The sequence below is a fragment of the Triturus cristatus genome, chromosome 6, assembly GCF_964204655.1.
Source record: "Triturus cristatus chromosome 6, aTriCri1.1, whole genome shotgun sequence".
Classification (NCBI taxonomy): domain Eukaryota; kingdom Metazoa; phylum Chordata; class Amphibia; order Caudata; family Salamandridae; genus Triturus; species Triturus cristatus.
The window spans coordinates 1,806,716,270-1,806,738,834 of record NC_140589.1 but is presented as its reverse complement, the minus strand read 5'-3'; the positions used below and the strand labels follow the sequence as shown (position 1 = coordinate 1,806,738,834).

Below are 22,565 nucleotides of genomic sequence, written 5' to 3'. Positions count from 1 at the left end.
GTCACCCAACAGGAGATGCCTTGATGATGAGGTAAAGCTGTTTGAATACATGAGAAATAAGTTGCTTGCCAAGAACGACAAACAAGATACAGTAAAAAACTGGCTCACTGACATGGACCAGGACGGCTTTGAACACCAACTTTCACTGACTGAGTCATTTATATTTACTGTGAAACCTCAAGGAACACATTGCTAAAAAACAGACAATGCGTGGTACCAGGTCTCTTTTTTAAAGAAAGTCAAACCATTTCTTCCTGAAAGCCACTTCAGAACTGCTGTTAAAGCTTTGTACTCTCACAGCCGAATGGTGGTAATGCCCTGCTTTAAAAACATTTGACTCGCTAAATGCATTTAGAACACAAGAAAAGTGGCTTTAGCATTCACAAACCCTCTGATTTTCAGATTCGGAGAGTTTGCAGATGCAAATTTAGCCCAAAATAGTCACTGTTGTCCATAAATCCAATATCGCCAAGTCAAATTTGATTTTTATGACATCCTAAAACTACTGTAACCACATAACGCTTCATCTTCTTTAACTCCTCTGCGGCCGGCAATATCCTTATAACATCATGTATAATTGTAGATTCATTCACTTGGATACTATTTTCTGAAAATGAGCGGTAGTGTATTCCAATAAGACTGTCATTTGGTGTGATAGAATGGTCTAGTTCAGGTAAGTTAGAAGCTTTTGTCTGGTTGAATTAATTGACGGATAACAACATTTACAGTGTCTATTTGAAAAAAAACTATGTGTATTTTCTAAACTTGTAAGCTGATGTATGGAGAAAAATGGTTGAATTTTCAAAATGTATTTAAAGCTGATATTTAAGTGATAAATCGTGAAGATGGGGATACTTATTGCTAACATTATTACCTTGATGCAAGGGGCACTGCAGCTGTTGCTGCTATGTATTACCCATGTAAAGGCATTTTAAATTGACCAAGCTTGCAACCCTCCTGATGCACTGATGTGATCACTGCTGGTAATCTTGCACAGGGTGGCCACTAACATAATCTTGTCTTATGTGGTCACCAGTACAGCACTAATACTAATAGCTTGGTAGGATTTTCATCGAACAAAAGTAACTCTCCTTACTGAAAAGGTTGGAGACCACTGGTCCCACCACAATTAAAGCCCTGCCTACGACCTTCCTTGTTAAGGGCTGCGGATGTTTTACTTGGTGAAAAAAGACCTCGGCTCAAAATGGAACAGGTGATTCAGGTGTTCCATGTGTTTAAACAGACCCATTGGGAGGCGATTATCCCGTCAAAGAAAACTAGAATTCAGAGTTGGTGGTGGTCCCTGATTGATGCAATGCGTTTTTCTTTTGGTCTTGTTTGTGTGTGCATGCGCTAGTGCATGCACCCTTGCTTGTAAGACTCTTGCGTTCTATAATAGGCTTGGAAGCCGCCCATTGCTTATGATTCGTTTGCAGCGTTTTCATTCTTTGTTATTGGCTTCGAATTGAACAGTGCTTGCTATGCATCGCTACTTTTTCTTTTCTTTTTCTGTGGCGCAGGGACCAAGCTCAGATTAGTTAACTTAAATTAGTTTCCCTCAGCTGGCCATCCGCTGCTCGCACCGAGATTCAGGTCCACCTGTCCTCCTGGCCCTATTTGATATCCACCACCCTCTGCCTACCACCCTCCTGCCCATTTGATTTTCTTCTCCACTCCCTCTATCAGAAGTAAAAAAAAATGATGCAAACACAAGGAGATGATGGAAGGAGCGCTGAAACTTTTCAGACACTCACCCCCAGTCACAGATCTGGATTGAATCCATCATCGTTCTTTAGCTCACTTTGCCACCCCAGTTCAGACCCTGCCATATGCAAATCAATCTTGACCCTGTTGCTCATAGTAACAGTCCAGCCCGAACTGCCAAGACAGGACTTCCCTCGATCGGAAACAAGCATCCTGGGACTGGTTTCGGGGTAACACCTCTCATCAGCCAGGCTAGCTTGAATCCAGTGACAAAGTGGGCAAGAGACCCATGTCTGGGCATACGCTGCCAACATAGGGCGAACAAAGCAAACACAAGGAGATGATGGACGGAGCACTGAAACTTTTCAGACACTCAACACTAATCACAGATCTCGGTTGAATCCATCATCGTTCTTTTGCTCAATTCGCCATCCCAGTTCGGACGGAGCCATCAGCAAATCAGTCGTGACCCTGTTCCTAATCGGACCAGTCCAGTCCGGACTGCCAAGCCAGGAAACAAGCATCCTCAATCCATCAATCAGGGTTTTGTAGAGCGCTGGGCGGGGGGAGGGGGTCGGGGTGAACAGGTTCGTTGAGGTAATTCGAAGAGCCAGGTCTTGAGGTCCTTTCTGAATTGGGGCAGTGTCGGGCTTCGTCAGAGTGGGAGTTCGTCCCAGGTTTTGGCTATGAGGTAGGAGAAGGATCTTCCACCTGGTCAGGTCCTGTAGAAATGAAGGACGGTGGCTAGGGCGAGGTGAGCTGAGCTGAGTGGAGGTTTCTCTTGGGGGCGTGGAAGGAGATTGGGTTGTTGAGGTATTGAGGTCGGGTGTTGTTGAGGGCTTTGTAGGCGAGTGTGAGTAGCTTGAAGGTTATTCTTCTATCGAATGGGAGCCAGTGGTGGTCGTGTCGTGGGATGTTGAGGATAGGTCTGGCTGCAGCGTTCTGGACGGTCTGGAGTTTGCGGAGGAGTTATTTGTTGATTCCGGCATAGGGGGCATAGCCGTAGTCCAGTCTGCTGGTGATGAGTGCATGGGGGACAGTTTTCCTGGAGTCGGGGGGGGGATCCACTTGAATGTCTTGAGGAGTATTCAGAAGTTGTTGAAGCATGCGCAGGATACAGCGCTGATCTGGAGATTTATGGTGACTGAAGAGTTGAGTATGATGCTGAGGTTGCATGCATGGTCTGTTGGGGTGGTAGGGTTTCCGAGGACGGGGGTCCACCAGGTGTTGTCCCATGCAGAGGGGGTGGACCCGAGAATGAGGACTTCTTTTTTCTCCGAGTTGGGCTTCAGGCAGCTGTTGTTCATCCAGATCGCAACAGCTTTTATCCCTTCTTGGAAGTTGCGTCTGGTGATGTTGGGTTCATTGGTGAGGTAGAAGGTGAGCTGGGTGTCATCGGCGTAGAAGACGATGTTGAGCCTGTGGTTTCTGATGATGGTTGTGAGGGGAGACATTTAAACGTTGAAGAGAGTGGGGCAGAGGGAGGATCCTTGGTGTACTCTGCATCTGATCTAGGACCGGTTTCGGGGTAACACTTCTCATCAGCCAGGCTAGCTTGAATCCAGTGGCAGAGTGAGCAAGGGACCAATGTCTGGGCATACCCTGCCAACTTGTTTCCAGTCCAGTCCAGGGAAGACCTGGCTTGGCAGTTTGGGCTGGACTGTTCCCATGAGGAACAGGGTCAAGACTGATTTGCATATGGCTGGGTCATAACTGGGGTGAGAAATTGAGCTAAAGAACAATGAGGGATTCATTCCAGATCTAAAAGTGACAATTGGTGAGTATCTGAAAAGTTTTAGCACGCTGTCCATCAACTCCTTGTGTTTGCTTTGTAATAAATAAAAAATGTGCTGGCCGCTTCATAGGACTTTTTTTTTTAACTGTCCCGTTACCCACCCCCACCAGATTGCCAAAGCTAATAGCTCGGTCATAGTTAAGACCTACTGGCTTTGCCAGTGCTTGTTACTTTTGTCATGAACAATTTTCTCCCTAGGCATCCCTGCAGTCTTCTGTTTATGCTGTGCATCCACTATTCATAATTTCATGCCTACAACCGGTTAACCGACCCGCATCGTGCTTTGTCTGCTTGACTGGGCTCAATGTCTATGAACAACACAGTGTTGTTGCTATTTTGATTTGCTTATAGTTTTACTTCAGTGTTTGTTTTAATTTTCTATCACGCTCCTGCAGAACATTTCAGGAAGTGCATATGTTAAACCGAGTACAGCTGAAATATATTTCGGCACTGTAGTGTATGGAGATATTTATGTAAGGAACATTGTACCACCGAAATGTCTCATTTCCTCTTGGTTGTCCTGCTTTTTTATCAACAGAGACTGGGCAAATTGGTCAAAGATGGAACACAGCTAGTAACTAATGTCGAGGTCGCTGCAGGTTGCAGGGAGACCCAGCGAAGAGCTGAAGAAGAGGAGCTGAAGCGTCAGAGGTAAGGAAGAGAGAGAGAGAGAGAGAGTGTGTGTGTGTGTGTGTGTGTGTTGCGTGCCTGTGTGTGTGTGCGTGTGTGTGTGTGTGTGTGCGTGTATGTGTGTGTGTGTGAATGCGTGCCTGAGTGATGCACTGGGAAGGGAAGGTTATGTTGATATTTTTTTACATAGTTGTAATTTTATAAACATATGCATGATGGTTACCAGGTTGTATGCACTTAAGTAGGCCAGTGTTGGGTAAGTTGTAAAGCCAATGGTAAAGGGTAAAGGCTTAATCAGTTCATTATGTTAATTTATGTCGCTCCCCATGCTCGATTAGTTAAGTGTTGTGCTTCACGATAGTTTCTTATGCAGATGATACACAGCTGGTTGTCTCTCTCTCTCGCTCTCTCTCTCTTTCGACAGAGAGAGAGAGAGAGAGAGAGCAACATATGGAGGATGCTAAAAAGCGATTTACCTCCTGCATGAGAAATATTTCCAACTGGATGTCCTCATACTGTCTAAAATTGAATGGGGACAAGACTGAGATACTACTCCTTGGCAAAACTCATCTTCACTGGTCTGAGGACTGGTGGCCTGTGGAGCTTGGCCCTGCCCCCCTCTCCCAGAAGCACGGTGAGGAATTTGGGTATCCTCTTCGATAATAAACTATCAATGAAGGATCATGTGACATCCACATGTGGCATGTGCTTCGGGGCAATGCGCCTTCTTAAGAAGATTTTCCAGTAGCTGCCACTGGACTCTCACAAGACCATCCTCCAGGCCCTGATCATCAGCTGCCTGGATTAAGGAAACGCGTTGTTGGTAACATCAAATGCATCTCTTCATGCCAAGATTCAGGTAGTACAAAATACAGTAGCCCAACTGTTTAATAAGCAGCCATCAGGCACCCCTTCAGTTCCCCCGGTCAGAGACTTGCAGAGCAGTTTTCAAACTCCACTGCCTGACGTATAAAGCTCTGGCAGGTAAGGGGCCCAAATACCTACAGGACAATGGCACCTTATCGTCCGGTTAGAAACCTTAGATCAAGAAATCAGCTCCTTCTTTGCTCTCGACCCATATCCACACATCTAGGTATGACGGATGGGCTTTCACAGTTCTGGCGCCTCACCACTGGAATAAACTCCTCTTTGTCATTAGAGTTTGTACTGACTTCGCAGGGTTCAAAAAACAGCTTAAAAGTTAAAACCTGTCAGTTTTGAATGGCTTCTCCTAGCTTCTCTGTTACCTCAGTGCCGAGATGCCCCTTCGGGGACGAGTCGTGCACTATATCAAATACCCACTAACATAACATAGTAAAAGTCATGTTGCAGTTCATAGGTTTGATCTGTTTATTATATCAAACCAGAAGTTGTGACCTACTTATTGTTACCACACTGAGCTAAAGCCTATAGGAAGATATTCTCTTTACATGGAATTTCACATATTACCGTACTAGACAAGGATTTTGGTGTTGGTGAGTCACTAGAAAACACATAGGGATGTGAGAGATACATACTATACTGCTTTGCCTACTGTACTTTTGTATCCATTTGTGCCTTTGTGACTGCATGCTGAATGGTTGCCTTGTATAAAGTGTATGCTTAGTACTGTAGGCTTATGTTGGGTATGGTGATAAGGCAATTATAAAGGGTATAGGCCTGATTGCACATCAGGAAAGTTACAGTAAAGTTAGTACACCTGGCATACTAATTGTGAAAAGCATATGTTAAAGTCAATAGGCATTTAGGGTGAATTGTTATTACTCTTGTTTAAAGCCAACGTATAGGCTTTTAGTTACTTGGAATTTCACAGATTATCTTTCTAGGCAAGGGTTTTGGTGTTGCTTACTCCATGACAGACCATGGGTATAGAAACAATGTTTAATGAGAATCCTTGTTTACCCTGTTAATAGAGGTATTATTTTTATTTGCCACCTGTAATTGTGTATACATTAGCAATTTTATGACTATGCCTGATGGTTACCTTGCAGGAAAGCTTACGCTCAGTACAGTAGGCCGGAGCTGGTTATGGTCACATGTTTAAAAAGCTAAGTGTGTTTCTGCCACTCATTATGACAGCAACGTTTGGGGGGGTTCAGAATTGTGGTTTAATACAAACTGGAGGAAAACAAGCTTCTTAGGCGGCTCTGGGTGTCCCCCAGAGTTCATCTACACTTGCTGTGCATGAGGACCTTGGTATTAGTTATATATCAGACCTCTTTAAACTTAACCCTTTATTACGCTGGATCTCAATTTGGCTTAAGAACGAGCCAATACTTAACAGATTGTTAATTAAGGACTGTTTTCCTTGGACAATCATAAAGCTATACCCTGGCTGAGTCATATTAAGCCTGCATTCACAGCCTTGGTCCACCCATGTAGTTTCATGCAGCCCGCAGACACTGTTAAATGTAATTATCGGTGGATCAAACATAACTTTCTCCTGGGTCTTTAGGCCACCAGAAAGGATACTGAGCTCTACAAACCATCTGTTTAGACCTACTGTCTGATTTATAGTTCTCCAGTATTTGGGGTGTCTTTCATAGATTCACATGCCTGAATCACATGCCTGAATCATTCCCCGTCGTCGGAGTGGGAGTCCCACGGTACATAAAAAAAGCAATAATTATGCATATACCAAACAAAAAACCCTGGTAACCTGAACCAGGAAGTAAAGTAGCCTAAGCTACCAGGGAAAAAACTTCCACAGCTATGACTATCACTGTCATTATATACAGTCCAAACTGCAGCCAATCAGGCGACAGCACCCACCAGAATGTTCTCCTCAGAGGCTCAGGCTGTCAGATTTTCTACCGCACGTCGTGTGAAGGGAGTCTCCCTGAGCTCTGCTCAGTTCTTAAAGTTTCTGCTGTTTCTACAACTTCTAGGATGTCAACTACAAAGAAATCACTCTTCAGATCTTGTGAGTCCTGAGGAAAGCTTAGGCTTTTTTCTGAAGACCCTCACAAAAAATGCATCTATTGCCTCTATCCTGATCATGAGGTGAAGGAGTGCAAGATTTGCCGTACCTTCTCTCAAAAGACCTTAAGAGATAGAGAGGGACGCCTTCTTCTGTGGCTACAGAAGCTTAAGGATAAAGATGCTCCTTTATCAGAGATAGAAACTGCCTCTGGATCCTCTATCTCATCCAGAAAAAGGGTGGCTGAGGAAGAATCTTCTTCTACTGGGGCGAAGGTGTCGAGGAGAGCCCAGTCTGTTAAGGGCTCGGGGCAGTCTTCGTCTTCATCTAAGAAGACATCTCCACCTTCAGGATCCAAGCCCTCTACGCCCCCTGGGAAAACAGGAAAAACCCAGCCAGCTAAGAGTTTTCCTTACAAGAAATCACCTCAGGTGAGATTGCCGTCGTCGACGGCTCCGTCGACGGCAGTGGCGTCAACAGTTATTATCGTCGACGCGATTTCAACGTCGACGATTACATTCTCGTCGCCGAGACCTACAATGATAATGTCATCAGCTTCATCGCCGTCGACGCTGGTTTCGGTGAGTGTAAAACCCATCTCGTCGACGAGGGAAGTGTCATCTCTCGTCTCCGTTCCGTCGACGGTAAGAATCAAGAAGCTGGCTCCGCCGACTACTTCGTCGACGTCTACTCCGTCGACGAAGATTGTGGCACCGTCGACTGTTGCATCGTCGACGAAGAATACCTCGTCGACGAAGAAAACCCCGTCGACGAAGATGGACGCGTCGACGCCCTCGTCGTCGAAGACTACCTCGTCGACGGCACCACCGTCGACGAAGGGTGCCTCGTCGTCGGCACCGTCGTCGGCGAAGATTGTCCCATCGTCAACGGATGCCATCTCGTCGACGAAAACAGCCTCGTCATCGAAAATGGCTGTAACGTCAGGATTCGTTCCGTCGACACGTGTGTTACCACCTTCACTATCTACCTGCATGGATATGCAGGTATGGACCGCGATTCCGTCGTCTGTCGTGTTTGATCAAAAGTCACCAGCATCTACGCTTCTACAGCGTAGAGGATCGTCTTTAGAGGCTATATCGCCTCTAAAATTACCGGCGCAACTGTTACAATCGGAGGATAACGACTCCGAAGAAGATGAGAGATTTCGGACTGCAAGTAGTCCATCGGAGCTTCTCATCAAATATCAAGATGAGGATGATGAGGATGATGAGGATGATGAGGATGAACAATACGAACATCCTAATATGGAATCACAGCCAACACCACCTGCACCAGTGCCGTCTGGTCAAATGCCGTCGGAACTACTTGATAATCTGCAGTATATGTTGCAAGATTACTATAGACATTTTCCTCCTTCGGAAACGGCGGAATCTCTTCCGGCTACACCCAGACCACGAGTACAGTTGTCGTCGCTCCAGTCACCAAGACCACCTTCTCCGTTGCCATCTCGGCAATTGCAGGTTTCAGACGATGAAAGGGAGGAAGGAGAGGTAGATGATCAATCTATCATGTCGGAGTGGGATAATTACCAAGTACAAACTCCTTCTCCAAGTGCTCCAGCTCCAGTGGACTCTCCCCCGGTGGACATTGGGAATTTCCACTCACTGATGGAAAGAGCGACCAAGAGATTCCTGATTCCCATGGAAACAAAGGAAGATGACTGCTTCCTATATGACTTCAAGGACCAACCAAGGAAGCAGGTTCGGGCAATCCCAATCATTGACTTTATTTGGAAAGAGGGATTGAGACTGATGGCTACCCCTAATTCTCTTCCAGCAGTGTTACCAAGGATGGACAAGAAATATAGAGCCCCAAGTAATTCACCAGCATGCCTGATTGGTCAACCTAAGGCAGACTCTGTTATAGCGCAAGCGGCTCAGAGACGGGCTAGAAATCCATCAACACCCATATCAGCTCCACCTGATAGAGATGGTAGAAGGTTGGACGCAATAGGAAAGAAGGTGTCCACGATGGCAGCAACCACAGTTCGGGCTGCAAACTCCCTGGCGATTTTAGGGAGATACGACCGCCAGATGTGGTCCGACATCTCTCCTTTCCTCGACATGTTACCGGAGCCTTCAAAATCCGAGGCTATAAAGATCCTGCAGGAAGGAGAGTATGCGTCTGCGGAAATCATCGACGCAGCAGTGGATGTGGCATCAACTGGTTTCAGGCAGCTGGCAGGAGCCGCAGTGCTGAGAAGGCAGGGCTGGCTGAAGTCCACATCGTTTCGCCAGGAGGTGCAGTCTAAAATTATAGACATGCCATTTGATGGCGAATCCTTGTTCGGTGCACATGTAGATGAAGCGCTACAGGCAATAAAGAAGGATACGGAGACGGCAAGGTCCCTGGGTAGTTTGCAATTCCGAAAATCTACCTTCCGGGGAGCCAGAGGACGTGGATCCTTCTCTAGCAGGGGAGGTAATAACCAGCAGCGTTCCTTTCAAACCTCTCAGTATAACCAAAGATCTCAGAATTATCGCCAGAAGTATTACGGACAGCTAAATCAACAATATTCGCAGTCGCGTAAGAAGCAGTCCTTTCGCGGACGAGAGTCCGGTAAGAAGCAATGAGTTCAGCCACCTGCCACCATCTCTACCGTTCCCACGTACAAGAATCGGAGGTCAAATATCCCACTTTTATTCAAATTGGTCCAAGATTACCTCAGACAAGTGGGTATTAGATATAATATCCAGAGGACATGCTCTGGAATTCACAAAAATTCCGCCAAATTCTCCTCCCAAAGGTCCACCCCCTGCTCATCTCAAGAAACTTTTTTCCCAAATAAATTTGATGATTCAAAAAGGAGCAATAGAAAAAGTCCCTCTCTTACAAAAGGGAACGGGCTTTTACTCAAGATTTTTCCTCATCCGGAAAAAATCAGGAGAGTGGCGTCCAATTCTCGACCTTCGCGCCCTCAACCAATTCCTAAAGAAAATGTCGTTCCGGATGTTAACGCTCCAAGAAATTCTGCAGTTGCTTTCGATGGGAGATTACATGGCCACCCTCGACCTGCAGGACGCCTATTTTCACGTACCAATCCTACCAAGGCACAGAAAATATCTACGGTTCAGAGTGGCTGGCAGGGATTTCCAATTCAAAGTCCTCCCATTTGGACTCCGTTCTGCACCCAGAGTCTTCACAAAGGTCATAGCGCCAGTGACTGCGCATCTCCGTCTGCAGGGAGTTCAGATATTCCCGTACCTGGACGACTGTCTTATCAAGGCAAGTTCCGCCAAGGTAGCATCCGAGCATGTTCAGAAATGCCTTTTACTCTTCCAATCCCTGGGTCTATTAACAAATCTGGAGAAATCACATCTTATTCCTTCGCAAAGAAGAACGTTTCTAGGAGCGACTTTGAACACGGATCTGGTCAAAGCCTTCGTATCAAAAGAAAGGCAAACAAAGATATGCAATCTTGCGCGCTCTCTAAAATCAAAAGAGTGCGTTTCAGTCCGTGTATACAAATCCTTCCTAGGGATGATTTCGTCTTGCATTAATCTCATTCCCAACTGTCGGTACAGAATGAGACCGTTGCAGGAGGAACTCAATCTGCAATGGCTTCAGATCACAGGGTCATTCGAGGATGTCATTCACATCACCCCACGAATGCGAGAGGCCTTTCAATGGTGGAGTCAGATGAACCACTTGAAAGAGGGTTGCCCATTTCTGGTCGAAATGCCGGAGTTCACAGTCACCACAGACGCATCCCTCGAGGGTTGGGGAGCGCACCTTCAAGGAATGACAATCAATGGCAGGTGGACTCTAGAACAAAGAAAGTGGCATATCAACCTGCTAGAACTGCGAGCCATATTCCTGGCTCTAAAATCCTTCCAGACCATCTTCCGAGGAGCATGCATACTTGTAAGAACAGACAACACTACAAGTATGCATTACGTGAACAAACAAGGCGGGACGAGGTCAGCCCTCCTATCCCAGCAAGCGCAAGAGATTTGGGATTGGGCGATCCGCCACAAGATCAACCTCAAAGCCATTCACGTCCCGGGAGTCACGAATGTTCTGGCGGATTCCCTCAGCAGGACCACAACGTCGAATCACGAATGGGAGTTACACCAACCATTCCTAGACGAAGTGTTTCACGAATGGGGGCATCCCGATATAGACCTCTTTGCGACCAGCCAGAACCGCAAATGCCCATTCTTCGCAAGCTGGGCTCCCCACAAGGACTCGCTGGGGAATGCCTTTTCGATGAATTGGTCGCAAATATATGCTTACGCCTTTCCACCGATCCCGTTGGTTCCAAGAGTTCTGCGCAAAATCAAACAACAGCCTTGCCGCATGATCTTAATTGCTCCCAGGTGGCCCCGCCAGTACTGGTTTACAGAGCTTCTCCTCCTCTCAGAGGCCGAACCCATACAATTTCGACCAATTCCACATCTTCTGACCCTTCAGAACGGTCAAATTTGTCATCCGGACCCAGCATCGCTGAGATTAGCAGCGTGGCTCCTCAACAGCTTGAATTTGCACACCTAGATATCCCTCCAGACTGCCAGGAGGTTTTGGCCAATGCTCGAGCACCAGCAACTGTTAAGACCTACAAACTAAAGTGGAAGAGGTTTTGCATGTGGTGTCTGTTAGACCTGGCACCTTGGCGTGAGTTTCCCTTCCACTTTTTGATGGTGTGCCTCGACTGTTTTGCTGGTGTTGTCCGCTCAGGGCACTGCGCCACGGCTAATCCGTGCCGCAGTGCAAGTGCTCCCTAGGTAAAGTGTACCTGTAATTGATGTCCATGATTGGTTCATTGGATTCACTGTCAGTCCCCAGTAAAGTGCACCAGGGGTGCCAGGGCTTGTGAATGCCAATGCTGCTGGTGGGCTTGCAGCGCTGGTTGCGCCACCCACGGAAGCGGCCTTGTAAAATGTGTCTAGGGTCTGCCACCGCAGACCCTGTGCGCGGTCCGGGACCGTCGCGCTGACTGCGCAAGTGCCCCCACTTGCCAGTCCCTAAACCTTCCCTTACCTACATATTAGCCACCCCTCTGGTAGGCCCAAGGGCAGGGTGCATTGTAGGCATAAGGTAGGACATGCCCTGATGTGTGTGGCATGTCTTAGTAGTGAATTACAGCCCTTTCCGTTCTTCACTATTGAAGGCTACCTGCTCTCCATAGGCCAGGATGGGCTGCTGGGATCACGCCAACGCTGTGACCCCAGTGGACTCAGAGAGCATGGTAGAAGTGTCAAGTTTAGTATGCCTGAACTCAGGATGATAAAATACTTCTTGTAGTCAAGTCTATTTTAGTATCCTGGGTTTGTAAATACTACTTTTAGAAAGTTAGTATTTACTGACCTGACCATCTCAGTCTGCCTCTGCTGTGTGTATGTGTTCTGCCTGGCAACAGTAAGGAGCAGGGTTGGGGAATCCCCAGAGACAGGTTGGCTGCCAGGTGGTGGGTAGAGAGATTACACCTGGATGGGTGGGAGGAGTACACCTTGGCTCTTGAATAGACCTGTGCTCTGCCACCACAAAGCCGGCGCCACCCCCTGTGGGGCGGCTGATGTCTCTGCCCTGCTGCTGAAAGGAAAGAGCAGAGTCACCATAACAAAGTGCTCCAGAACTGGACTGAGCCAGGCCTAGGCCCCCTGGCGCTAAAGAACAAAAGAATCATGGTATAAAAGTAGGAGCCTGGCTCCTAAGAAATCAGAATCCTGTTTACCACAAAGAACCTCTGCCCGACTAGAAGGAGAAGAAGACGCCGGAGGAGCTGGCCTGCTGCTTGCCTTGCTGAGAAAGGAGAGGAAGAGACTTACTGAAAAGACTTTGCTACTTTGTGCTTGAACATTCTCCAAGGGCTTGATCTGAGCTTGCCCCCTGAACTGAACCCCAGGAACAGTGGGTTCTCCGTGCTTCTTGCTCGTCCTCCAATTCGAGCCGTGTGTGCATCCCGCTGGAAAAGAGACTGCGCCCCTCATCGCCCCTCCTAGGGCCGTGACACTCAGAAGCTCGCCTGCCTCAAACCCGTGAGAGCCCCGCTCCGTCCCGAGCCGCTCTCTGTCCCCGGGCCAGGCCGCCTGCATCCCTGTCACCGCCTGCTATTGGAGCACGCTGAACGCGCTATCACCCCTCCCGCCGGAAGCCGTCCGACGACTGTGATCTACGCCGGGTCATCCAGCTGCACTGACCGTGCCCTGCGACCCCGCTTCGCTATCCCCGGACATCTCAGGCCGCGCCGCCCCCGCTGTGGAGACCCTCCTGCACCGCCGTGCTAAAGGGTCGCTGGCCGCGCCTGCCTACGTGCCCACACCTGCTGATTGAGGACCCAAGAACACTTCCCAAGCTGAGAGTCGCACTGACCTGTGCCGACTCTCCACCTCACGAAAGAAGTTCCAGTATCGGGCTCGGGGCCCGCAACGCCTTATTTCCCCGTTCACAGGAACCGATCTCTGTGAGTACTGGAACTACAAGTAAAGAGACTACGAACTATCCATTTGAAACTACGAACCAAGAACATTTGCCTGCTGTATAACCTGGTGGCCTAGCGAAAACGTTATTGGTCTTGTGATAAGTCTGCTGAGAGATATATACCTTATTTTTACATAAAGAAACGTATTTTTATATATATCCAAGTCTGGTGTCCGTTTCTGGGGGGATTGATGTATTTACTGTGTGTATGATTGTAAGTGCTTAACCAACAACGCCTGAGGAATCGCCTTGGCTGCTCACGCCACGCACCTAGAGGGTGAGCAAGGGTCATTCGCGAGGGGTTATCCTGCGCCCTGACGTGGAGGAGAGGGTTCCTGCTTGACTCAAGGGCAACCTTGCGCCAACCAGAGATCCCCGACTCTAACAGTGTCAATCCGTTAATCTCCATCCGATCCACGCAAAGCCGGAACAACTTCTGCCTTTCTTTCTACAATTGGCGAGGTCTGGTCTTTCCCACTCTACTTTGAAGGTATTCTTGGCTGCAATTTCAAGATTCCGACAGGATGGTACTAACTCTCTCTATTCCAACAGAGTCATCCAACAATTTTTTAAGGGGCTATTTAGGATGTTTCCGCCTATTCCGCGTCCGCCTCCTTCTTGGCACCTTAATATATTGCTTTCACAACTAATGAGGCACCCTTTCGAGCCCATCCACAAGGCGGATCTAAAGTTCCTTTCTTGGAAGGTTTCTTTATTATTGGCTCTAACTTCTACAAGAAGGGTTAGTGACCTTCAAGCGTTCACTATTCATCCACCCTTTCTGCAATTCACATCTGATTCTGTGGTGCTGCGCACTAATCCAAAATTTATGCCAAAGGTCCCTACGGATTTCCATCTTAATGAACCCATAGTTTTGAAAACTTTCTTTCCAAATCCACAAACAGCTGCAGAAAGGGCCTTGCATTCCCTAGACATCAAGAGATGTCTGAAGTTTTACTTACAACGTACAGCACCGCTGCGCAAATCGGACCAGCTCTTGGTAGCTTATGGCAGACCACGTCAAGGCCATTCAGTATCAAAGCCAACAATAGCTCGTTGGATCTCAGCTGCAATTTGTTTATGCCATGATCAGGCTGGAAGACCACTACAAGCGACCCCAAGAGCACACTCTACGAGAGCAATCTCGTCATCTACAGCTCTTTTCGCCGGTGTGCCTCTTCACCAGATCTGTAAAGCGGCAACATGGTCCAGCTGCCATACGTTTACCAGACACTAGTGTTTGGAAGCTGCAAGTGATGCGGATGGTTCAGTGGGACAAGCTGTTCTACGTAATCTTTTCAAATAAGGTGAGCCTCTGTTCTCCCTCCTCCGCTATGCTTTTATAAGACGCTTTTGTGATGTGAAATTGTTTTGCATAAATTGAAACACATGTGTATTTCTGTATGGTTATACTGTTTCCTAATGTATATGGTATATATATATATATATATATATATATATATATATATATATATATATATATATATTTATAAAGGTGGCGTCTTATGAGCAAAAGGTTATGTACTGCTATCTACTCTGATTCAGGCATGTGAATCTATGAAAGACACCCCAAATACTGGAGAAGAACAATAGTTACTTACCTGTAATCTGTGGTTCTCCAGTATTGGTGTCTTTCATAGATTCACATGCAACCCGCCCACCTCCCCTCAGAGGCTTTTTAGGTTATGGTATATTACTTCACTCCTGTGCGAGAAAATCTGACAGCCTGAGCCTCTGAGGAGAACATTCTGGTGGGTGCTGTCGCCTGATTGGCTGCAGTTTGGACTGTATATAATGACAGTGATAGTCATAGCTGTGGAAGTTTTTTCCCTGGTAGCTTAGGCTACTTTACTTACTGGTTCAGGTTACCAGGGTTTTTTGTTTGGTATATGCATAATTATTGCTTTTTTTATGTACCGTGGGACTCCCACTCCGACGACGGGGAATGATTCAGGCATGTGATTCAGGCATGTGAATCTATGAAAGACACCAATACTGGAGAACCACAGATTACAGGTAAGTAACTATTGTTCTTAACCCTATAGAACCGTTCCTGATCTGGGTGAACAAAACTTACCATCATCAGCTTTTATCCAGGTTCAGGCTGAACCCTTTTCTCCCACTGGTAATCTTCCCTAAAGGTTGGGCTGCAGACGGCCTTTTAGGTCCTTGTGAGTGTGACAAAACCTCTGCACAGTCCAACTTGCATGTTGTCATGTTCTGTAGCTTATTCACTCTTCCAAGGAAAACGTTTCTGGATCCTATTTTGAGAGAGGCTCAGTTTGTTCAAGTGAGGCCTGCCATGCTCTTTCTTGCGATGTTGGGAGATATTCGTATTTTTGTAAACATGGGTTATTTTGTAAGTAATGTTGTTAAGATCCGAGAGGCCTGGCCTTAACCCGCTTGCCTTATAATGTTTGTACATACTAGACCTGTATCTCATACATTTAAGCTGCAATTTGTTTTATTGTTGTTTATTGTGCTTGTTTCGTCATTTGAACCTCAAGGACTGTGTACCATGTGTGTATTTGCTCTTTTTATTCTGTTTTTTATCCTGTTTTATATCTTTTATGGTTATTTATTTAACCAAATAAATAATGTATTATTTACTTACTTGTGGTCACAAGCCAATAATGACAGCAATAGGCTTAATTAGTGTACAGGGAAACTTTATGCCAGATGCCAAATGTCTGGCCTGTGTATTGTGAAAGATGATGGCAAAGGTAGTACGCCTGGCTTATTTGTTGTCAAAAGCATATGATAAATCCAAAGAGCCTATAATAGTAGATTGTGGCCACATTATGTTATAATCTTAGAGAGGTATTTGGTTACATGTAACCTCACAGATTAACATAGGAGACAAGGGTTTCGGTTTTGGTCACCCACTCTGACAACCCCAGTTAGCAGTGTTTAAATGTGATTATTCTTGTTTAGCCCTATTGAGAGGAGTTGTATATTGTTTTCCCAAAGGTAAATTTGTACATATTTGTAATTGTACAAATTGTATGCATGATGGTTGCCAGTTCACGCACACCTTAGTAGGCCTTTCACTGTACATACGATTGGAAAAGGCTTGAGGGCTTTTCGAGTCACTGTAAATAGTTTGGTCAGGTTCCTAAGGTGTGATCTGTTAATAGGGAACAGTTCTGACAAAGGAAATAGGCCATGCTTACTTATTGTGAAGAGCATGTGTTAAAGACAATAGGCTTTGAAAGACAAATTGTTATTACACTTTGTGAAGCCTGGAGGCAGGTATTTTGTTACATGGAATCTCGTAGATTACCAGCAGCGGCCACTGAGCTTGGGCGTGGGGGCTACACCCACTGGCTGATAACAAAGATGGTAATCTCTATTTCCATCCATCTTCATCTAATACAATATTGAATGTTCATCGCTGCACAAAACAGTGCCTGGCTGACACACTCTGATAACAATAACACAAGCGTCAGGCAGCCAGGCACATTTTTCAGGAACATGCGCTAGTGCACACATCCCAGAGATTGCACATTTGTGTTTTTTTGACACAGGGGCAGCCCTGTCCTTCCATTCATAGGGATCGCTAGGATCCACCCCAAATAACCTTCAGCAGCATATTTGTTCCCCAACAGCCCTGACCGCACTGAGCCTCATCCCTTTACTCCCTGGGACTGCAGGCCACTCATTGCTGGATCGCACCCATCTCCCTCCCTTTAAAGAAGTGTGCAGGGCCTAATTCCGGAGAATGGATGCTTGGAGCAGGGGGCCCGGACGGTGGAGGGGCCTTAATCAACAAGACAGCTCCTGAGGCGGAAGCCGGGAGTATTGCTTGCTATTTTTAAAGAATCAATCTGCTACAAAATTGTTTTTTACCTGTGTATCACTCTGCCCTGAGCACTCCCCCCTGAATTCGAGTCGTCGTTCACGCCACACAGCGGATCTAAACGCTGCTGCGGGTGTAACCATTCTCTTGCCGCCAATTACGAGGACAGTGAGGCCACGCCCACTGCCCTGAGGCCACGCCCCCTCCTTTCCCTGACAAAACATGTGCCTGGGCCGGACGCGACCGGTCGGGACTAGGGGCTATACCCCCTGCCAGTTCGACTCAAAACTCGTCCACACCCACCCGCTACTCTCGCAACGAATTGCTAGCCTTTCATAATGATAATAAGGGTATAAAAACACATCTATGTACCCAAACGGGGCCAGGATTATCCTATGGACCAATCTCCTGCCTCGCTTGTCGCTGGTCCAGCATGGGTCACACCCCATCAGGAAACCACACAACCCATGCAAAAAATCACTTGACTCTGAACTGTCTATATTTTAACGCTAGATCCTTACCTAGACACGCCCTGGACATCTGGGATCTACTTGTATCTAAGACCCCGGACCTAGTTTTCATTGCCGAAACCTGGCTATCCGAGACCAATGCTCCAGACTTAGCAAACGCCCTCCCCTCTAATTACAAAATCATTACGCAAGACAGACTTGGTAAAAGAGGAGGGGGGGTTGCTGTGATATTCAGGGAACAACTAACATGCTTTGTGGAACCTACAACTGCCCACATCGAACATCAGACCTTACCTTTTAAAGTACTTTACGAGGGCCTTACCATCCTAGCTGGTGCAGTTATATACAACCTGTTAGAAATCTACTCCGCTCCCACACCGGTAAGGGTTGGGGGTAACGGAGTATATTCCGGGAACACACAGTGGTAGCTTGGCTCGAGTGGTCAGGAATCAGGCACCGTGCTAAGCATACAACATACCCATACAATAACCATGCGTGCATCCGTTCCAAAAACGACTCTACACCGTAAAAATTATGAAAATATCTTTCTTTATCTTCTTTTTCTCTTAGTTGCTGATTAGATAAATAAATAACAATCACAATATACAAACTTTTTAAATAGTGCAGGTCAAATAAATACTGGCTTAATGATTCAATAAATAGGGGTGATCATAAATAATGAAGGCATAAATATAAGTGCAATACATACAGGCAATTAAATATTCTGAGGCAATAAATACTGTAAACCAATAAATATTGTGCATCAATAAATACTGTGGACCAATAAATACAGTGAAGCAATAAATAGGTTAAATACAATAAATACAGTGCCCCTAATAAATAATTAAAAGCTGACAGTGACACTCATAGAATCAGATCACATTTGAATTCCTAAGGGCTGATTTGGCCCAGGCACAGCTTGTGGGGATGTGGAAGGCTTGAGGGTGTCTACTCCCTGGCTTGGACAAGGCTGAGGCCTAAACTGAGGTAGATCAAGGGGGGAATACCAGAGACCTGGCTCTCTCACTCTACACAACCCCTCTAAATTAGTCTCAGCTCACCCCTGGCACAGTCCAGCTGGTTCCAGCACCTCTCTAACCCCTAGAGTAGTCTCTTAGGATTCCACAGGGCCTTTGGCGCCCTCTATTCCACTTACTGCCCTTTTTCTGATGCTCCGGCGCCGCTGCAGTCGGGTCGACGCCGTGAGGCGGATCCGGTTCGACGTCGGCGGCCTCGGCACAATGTCAGTTCCTGACGACGCCGGTAGGCGGCTTCGGTTCGATGTCGGCGGCCTCGGCTCGATCTCGACCTCCGATTCGATGGCGTCGGGCAATCTTGACTCGATGTCGACTTCGGGCGGCTCCGGTCCGATGGCGACCTCAGCTTCGATGACGTCGGCCGGCCTTGGCTCGGTGTCGACTTCCGGCGACTCCGGAGTGCGATCCTCACTCCCGACCTCCGGTGCTCCTCTCCTTAGGTTTCCGGCGACTCCGGAGTGCGACCTCCACTCCCGACCTCCGGCACGATTCTCTCTGGTTCCGGCGACTCCGGAGTGCGATCTCCACTCCCGACCTCCGGCACACTTCTCTCTGGTTCCGGCGACTCCGGAGTGCGATCTCCACTCCCGACCTCCGGCACACTTCACCTCGGTCTCCGGCGACTCCGGAGGGCGGACTTCACTCCCCCGTCGACACCGCTCACTCGACCTTGGTTAACTTCCTCCTCGACCTCTGGTACTCCTCACGTCCTCCGTCGGCGCCCTCTCACGATCTCTGGCGGCTCTGGGTACGACGTCTGCTTCTCCAGTCAGCGCCGCTTCTCCACCTCAGGCTCCAGGTCTCCAGGCTACTCGACGTCCGGCTCCAGGGAAACCAATAAACAGGTCAGGTACTTGCTTCCTTGACTTCTAAGGCCTGTTCCTGCTGTCCAGGTCCTTAGGATGGTTTTTCTTGCTTCTTCCCACACAGGGCTACAGGCTGGGCTCAGTCAGCAGGGACTAGTATCACGGGTGGGTTTATGGACCCCACTCCAGGCACAAGTTTCCACCCCTGCTGCCTCACTCCTTCCTCCTTCAGGTTTCTGCTGCTCTCTCTTCACCAGTCAGGTGCCAACTGCCAGCTCCAACTGCCAACTCTCTGTCTTAGCTTCCCAACATTCTAAACCGCCTCCAACTGTCACAGGGTTCTGGAATGTTCTGGAAGGTGCTAGTAGGTTCCAGTGGATGCTGGTGATGTCACAGGTGGCCACCATTTTGTGCTCCAGGCCCTCAGACAGAAGTTTCAGGGGTAGCTAAAATGGCTCCCCGAATCTGCAGCAACACGAAAAAGTCTGGTGGTTCCCAAAAAGGAAAAATTCAAACAGGGTTTGAGGCAAAAGTGGGACAAAATAAATAATGATGAGGAGGGACCACCCAAAGGACTGACAGGTCTAACACGCGTCCCCCCCAGCTGAAAGTGGGGAGAGCTACCCAACCCCTTGGGAGTTCTCATCACTAAGGCGGAAATACCTTGAGAGACCGTCTGCATTGGCGTGGTCCACTCCAGGCCGATGTTCCACCTGAAAGTCCATTCCCTGTAGGGAAATAGACCACCTCAACAACTTGGGATTCTCCCCCTTCATCTGCATCAGCCAACGAAGGGGTCTGTGGTCGGTCTGAACCAGGAAGTGCGAGCCAAACAGGTATGGCCGCAACTTCTTCAGAGCCCATACCACTGCAAAGGCTTCACGCTCTATTGCACTCCACTTCTGTTCCCTGGGGAGTAGTCTCCGGGATAGGAAGACCACGGGTTGATCCAGACCCTCTTCATTGAGTTGCGATAACACTGCCCCAATGCCATGTTCTGATGCATCTGTCTGGACAATGAACTCCTTGGAAAAGTCTGGGGCCCTTAAGACCGGGGCCTCGCACATGGCTTTCTTCAATCTCACAAAGGCCTGCTGACAAGCCTCCGTCCAGACTACCCGTCGAGGTTGTTTCTTGGACGTGAGCTCCGTGAGGGGGGCTACGATGGTACCGTACCCCTTCACGAAGCGGCGGTAGTTTCCCGTGAGGCCCAAAAATGCTCGGACCTCAGTCTGAGTCTTGGGGGGTTCCCAGGCCATGATGGCCTCGATCTTCGCCTGGAGGGGTTGCACCGCTCCCCTACCCACCAAGTGTCCAAGGTACACTACCGACCCCTGCCCGATCTGGCACTTGCTGGCCTTGATCGTCAATCCAGCTTGTCTCAGGGCCTGGAGAACAGCTTGCAGGTGACGCAAGTGATCCTCCCAGCTGTTACTGAAGACGGCTATGTCATCCAGATAAGCAGCAGAGAAACTCTCCATTCCGGTGAGGATCTGGTTTACCAGGCGCTGAAACGTGGCAGGTGCGTTCTTGAGCTCAAAGGGCATCACACAGAACTGGTAGTGGCCATTGGGCGTGGAGAAGGCTGACCTTTCCCTTGCTCCATCAGTCAAAGAGATCTGCCAGTACCCTGAAGTAAGGTCAAAGGTACTTAGATATTGGGCAGCTCCCAGCCGGTCAATCAATTCATCCGCCCTAGGGATCGGATGAGCATCAGTTTTGGTCACTGAATTCAGTCCCCGATAGTCCACACAGAACCTCAGTTCTGGTTGGGCACCCGGTGGTGCAGCTTTTGGTACTAACACCACCGGACTGGACCAGGGGCTGCTAGAAGGTTCGATCACTCCTAGCTCCAGCATCTTAGTGACTTCACTATGAATGCTGGCCTTCACCTTGTCTGACATCCGGTAGATCTTGGACTTCACAGGTGGGCTGTCTCCTGTGTCCACGTCATGGACGCACAGGTGAGTCCTACCCGGGACAAGGGAGAACAACGAAGAGTACTGCCCCAGGACCTGGCGACAGTCCTCCTGCTGTTCAGGAGTTAGAGATGGGGAGAGAATCACTCCCTCCACCGACCCATCCTTTTCTTGAGACGCAAACAGATCAGGGAGAGGCTCGCTTTCCACGTCCTCTCCTCCGTCAGTCACCATCATCAAGATGACTTCGGGCCTCTCGTGGTGGGGTTTGAGGCGGTTGGCATGCAGCACCCGCAGGGGCTGACGAGGGGTCTTCAGGTCCACCAAGTAGGTAGCCTTACCCTTCTTCTCCAACACCTCAAAGGGTCCTGACCAGCGATCCTGGAGGGCACTAAGCTCTCCTGGTTCGATCACCCACACCTTCTGGCCAGGCTCCAACTCCACCGGGTGAGCGTTGTGGTCATACCACGCCTTCATCACTGCTTGGCTGGCTTCCAAGTTGTCAGAAGCTTGCTTCCACAACTTAGCCATTTGGCTCCGGAAGGCCAGCATGTAGCTCACCACGTCCTGGGGAAGCTTTCTGGGAGTTCTTTCCCATCCGTCTCTCACCAGGTTGAGAGGTCCACGTACAGGGTGCCCATACAGAAGCTCGAAGGGGCTGAAGCCCACTCCCTTCTGTGGCACTTCCCTGTAGGAAAAAAGTAAACAGGGTAGGAGGACGTCCCATTTCCTCCGCAGGCTTTCGGGCAGACTTCTGATCATGCCCTTCAAGGTTTTGTTAAACCTCTCCACCAGACCATTTGTCTGGGGGTGGTAAGGAGTGGTGAACCGGTATGTCACTCCACACTCCTTCCACATCGCCCGCATGTACGCTGACATGAAGTTGGTCCCCCTGTCGGACACAACTTCCTTGGGAAAACCCACTCGGGTAAAGATTCCCATCAGGGCCCTAGCCACAACAGGTGCTGTTATGGTCCTCAGAGGTATTGCCTCTGGGTACCGTGTGGCATGATCCACCAGAACCAGGATAAACCTGTGACCAGC

At 48.2% G+C, this 22,565-nt stretch overlaps 1 protein-coding gene across 1 annotated transcript in view; it reads left to right on the top strand.

The window, feature by feature from the left end:
• LOC146822050 (dynein regulatory complex protein 1-like) overlaps positions 1–22,565 on the top strand; it is a 1,074,594-nt gene that overhangs the window by 101,250 nt on the left and 950,779 nt on the right. Inside the window, exon 3 of the mRNA XM_085613165.1 lies at positions 4,038–4,150. Coding sequence (XP_085469291.1) covers positions 4,038–4,150 — 113 coding nt within the window. The remainder of the gene's footprint in view (positions 1–4,037; positions 4,151–22,565) is intronic.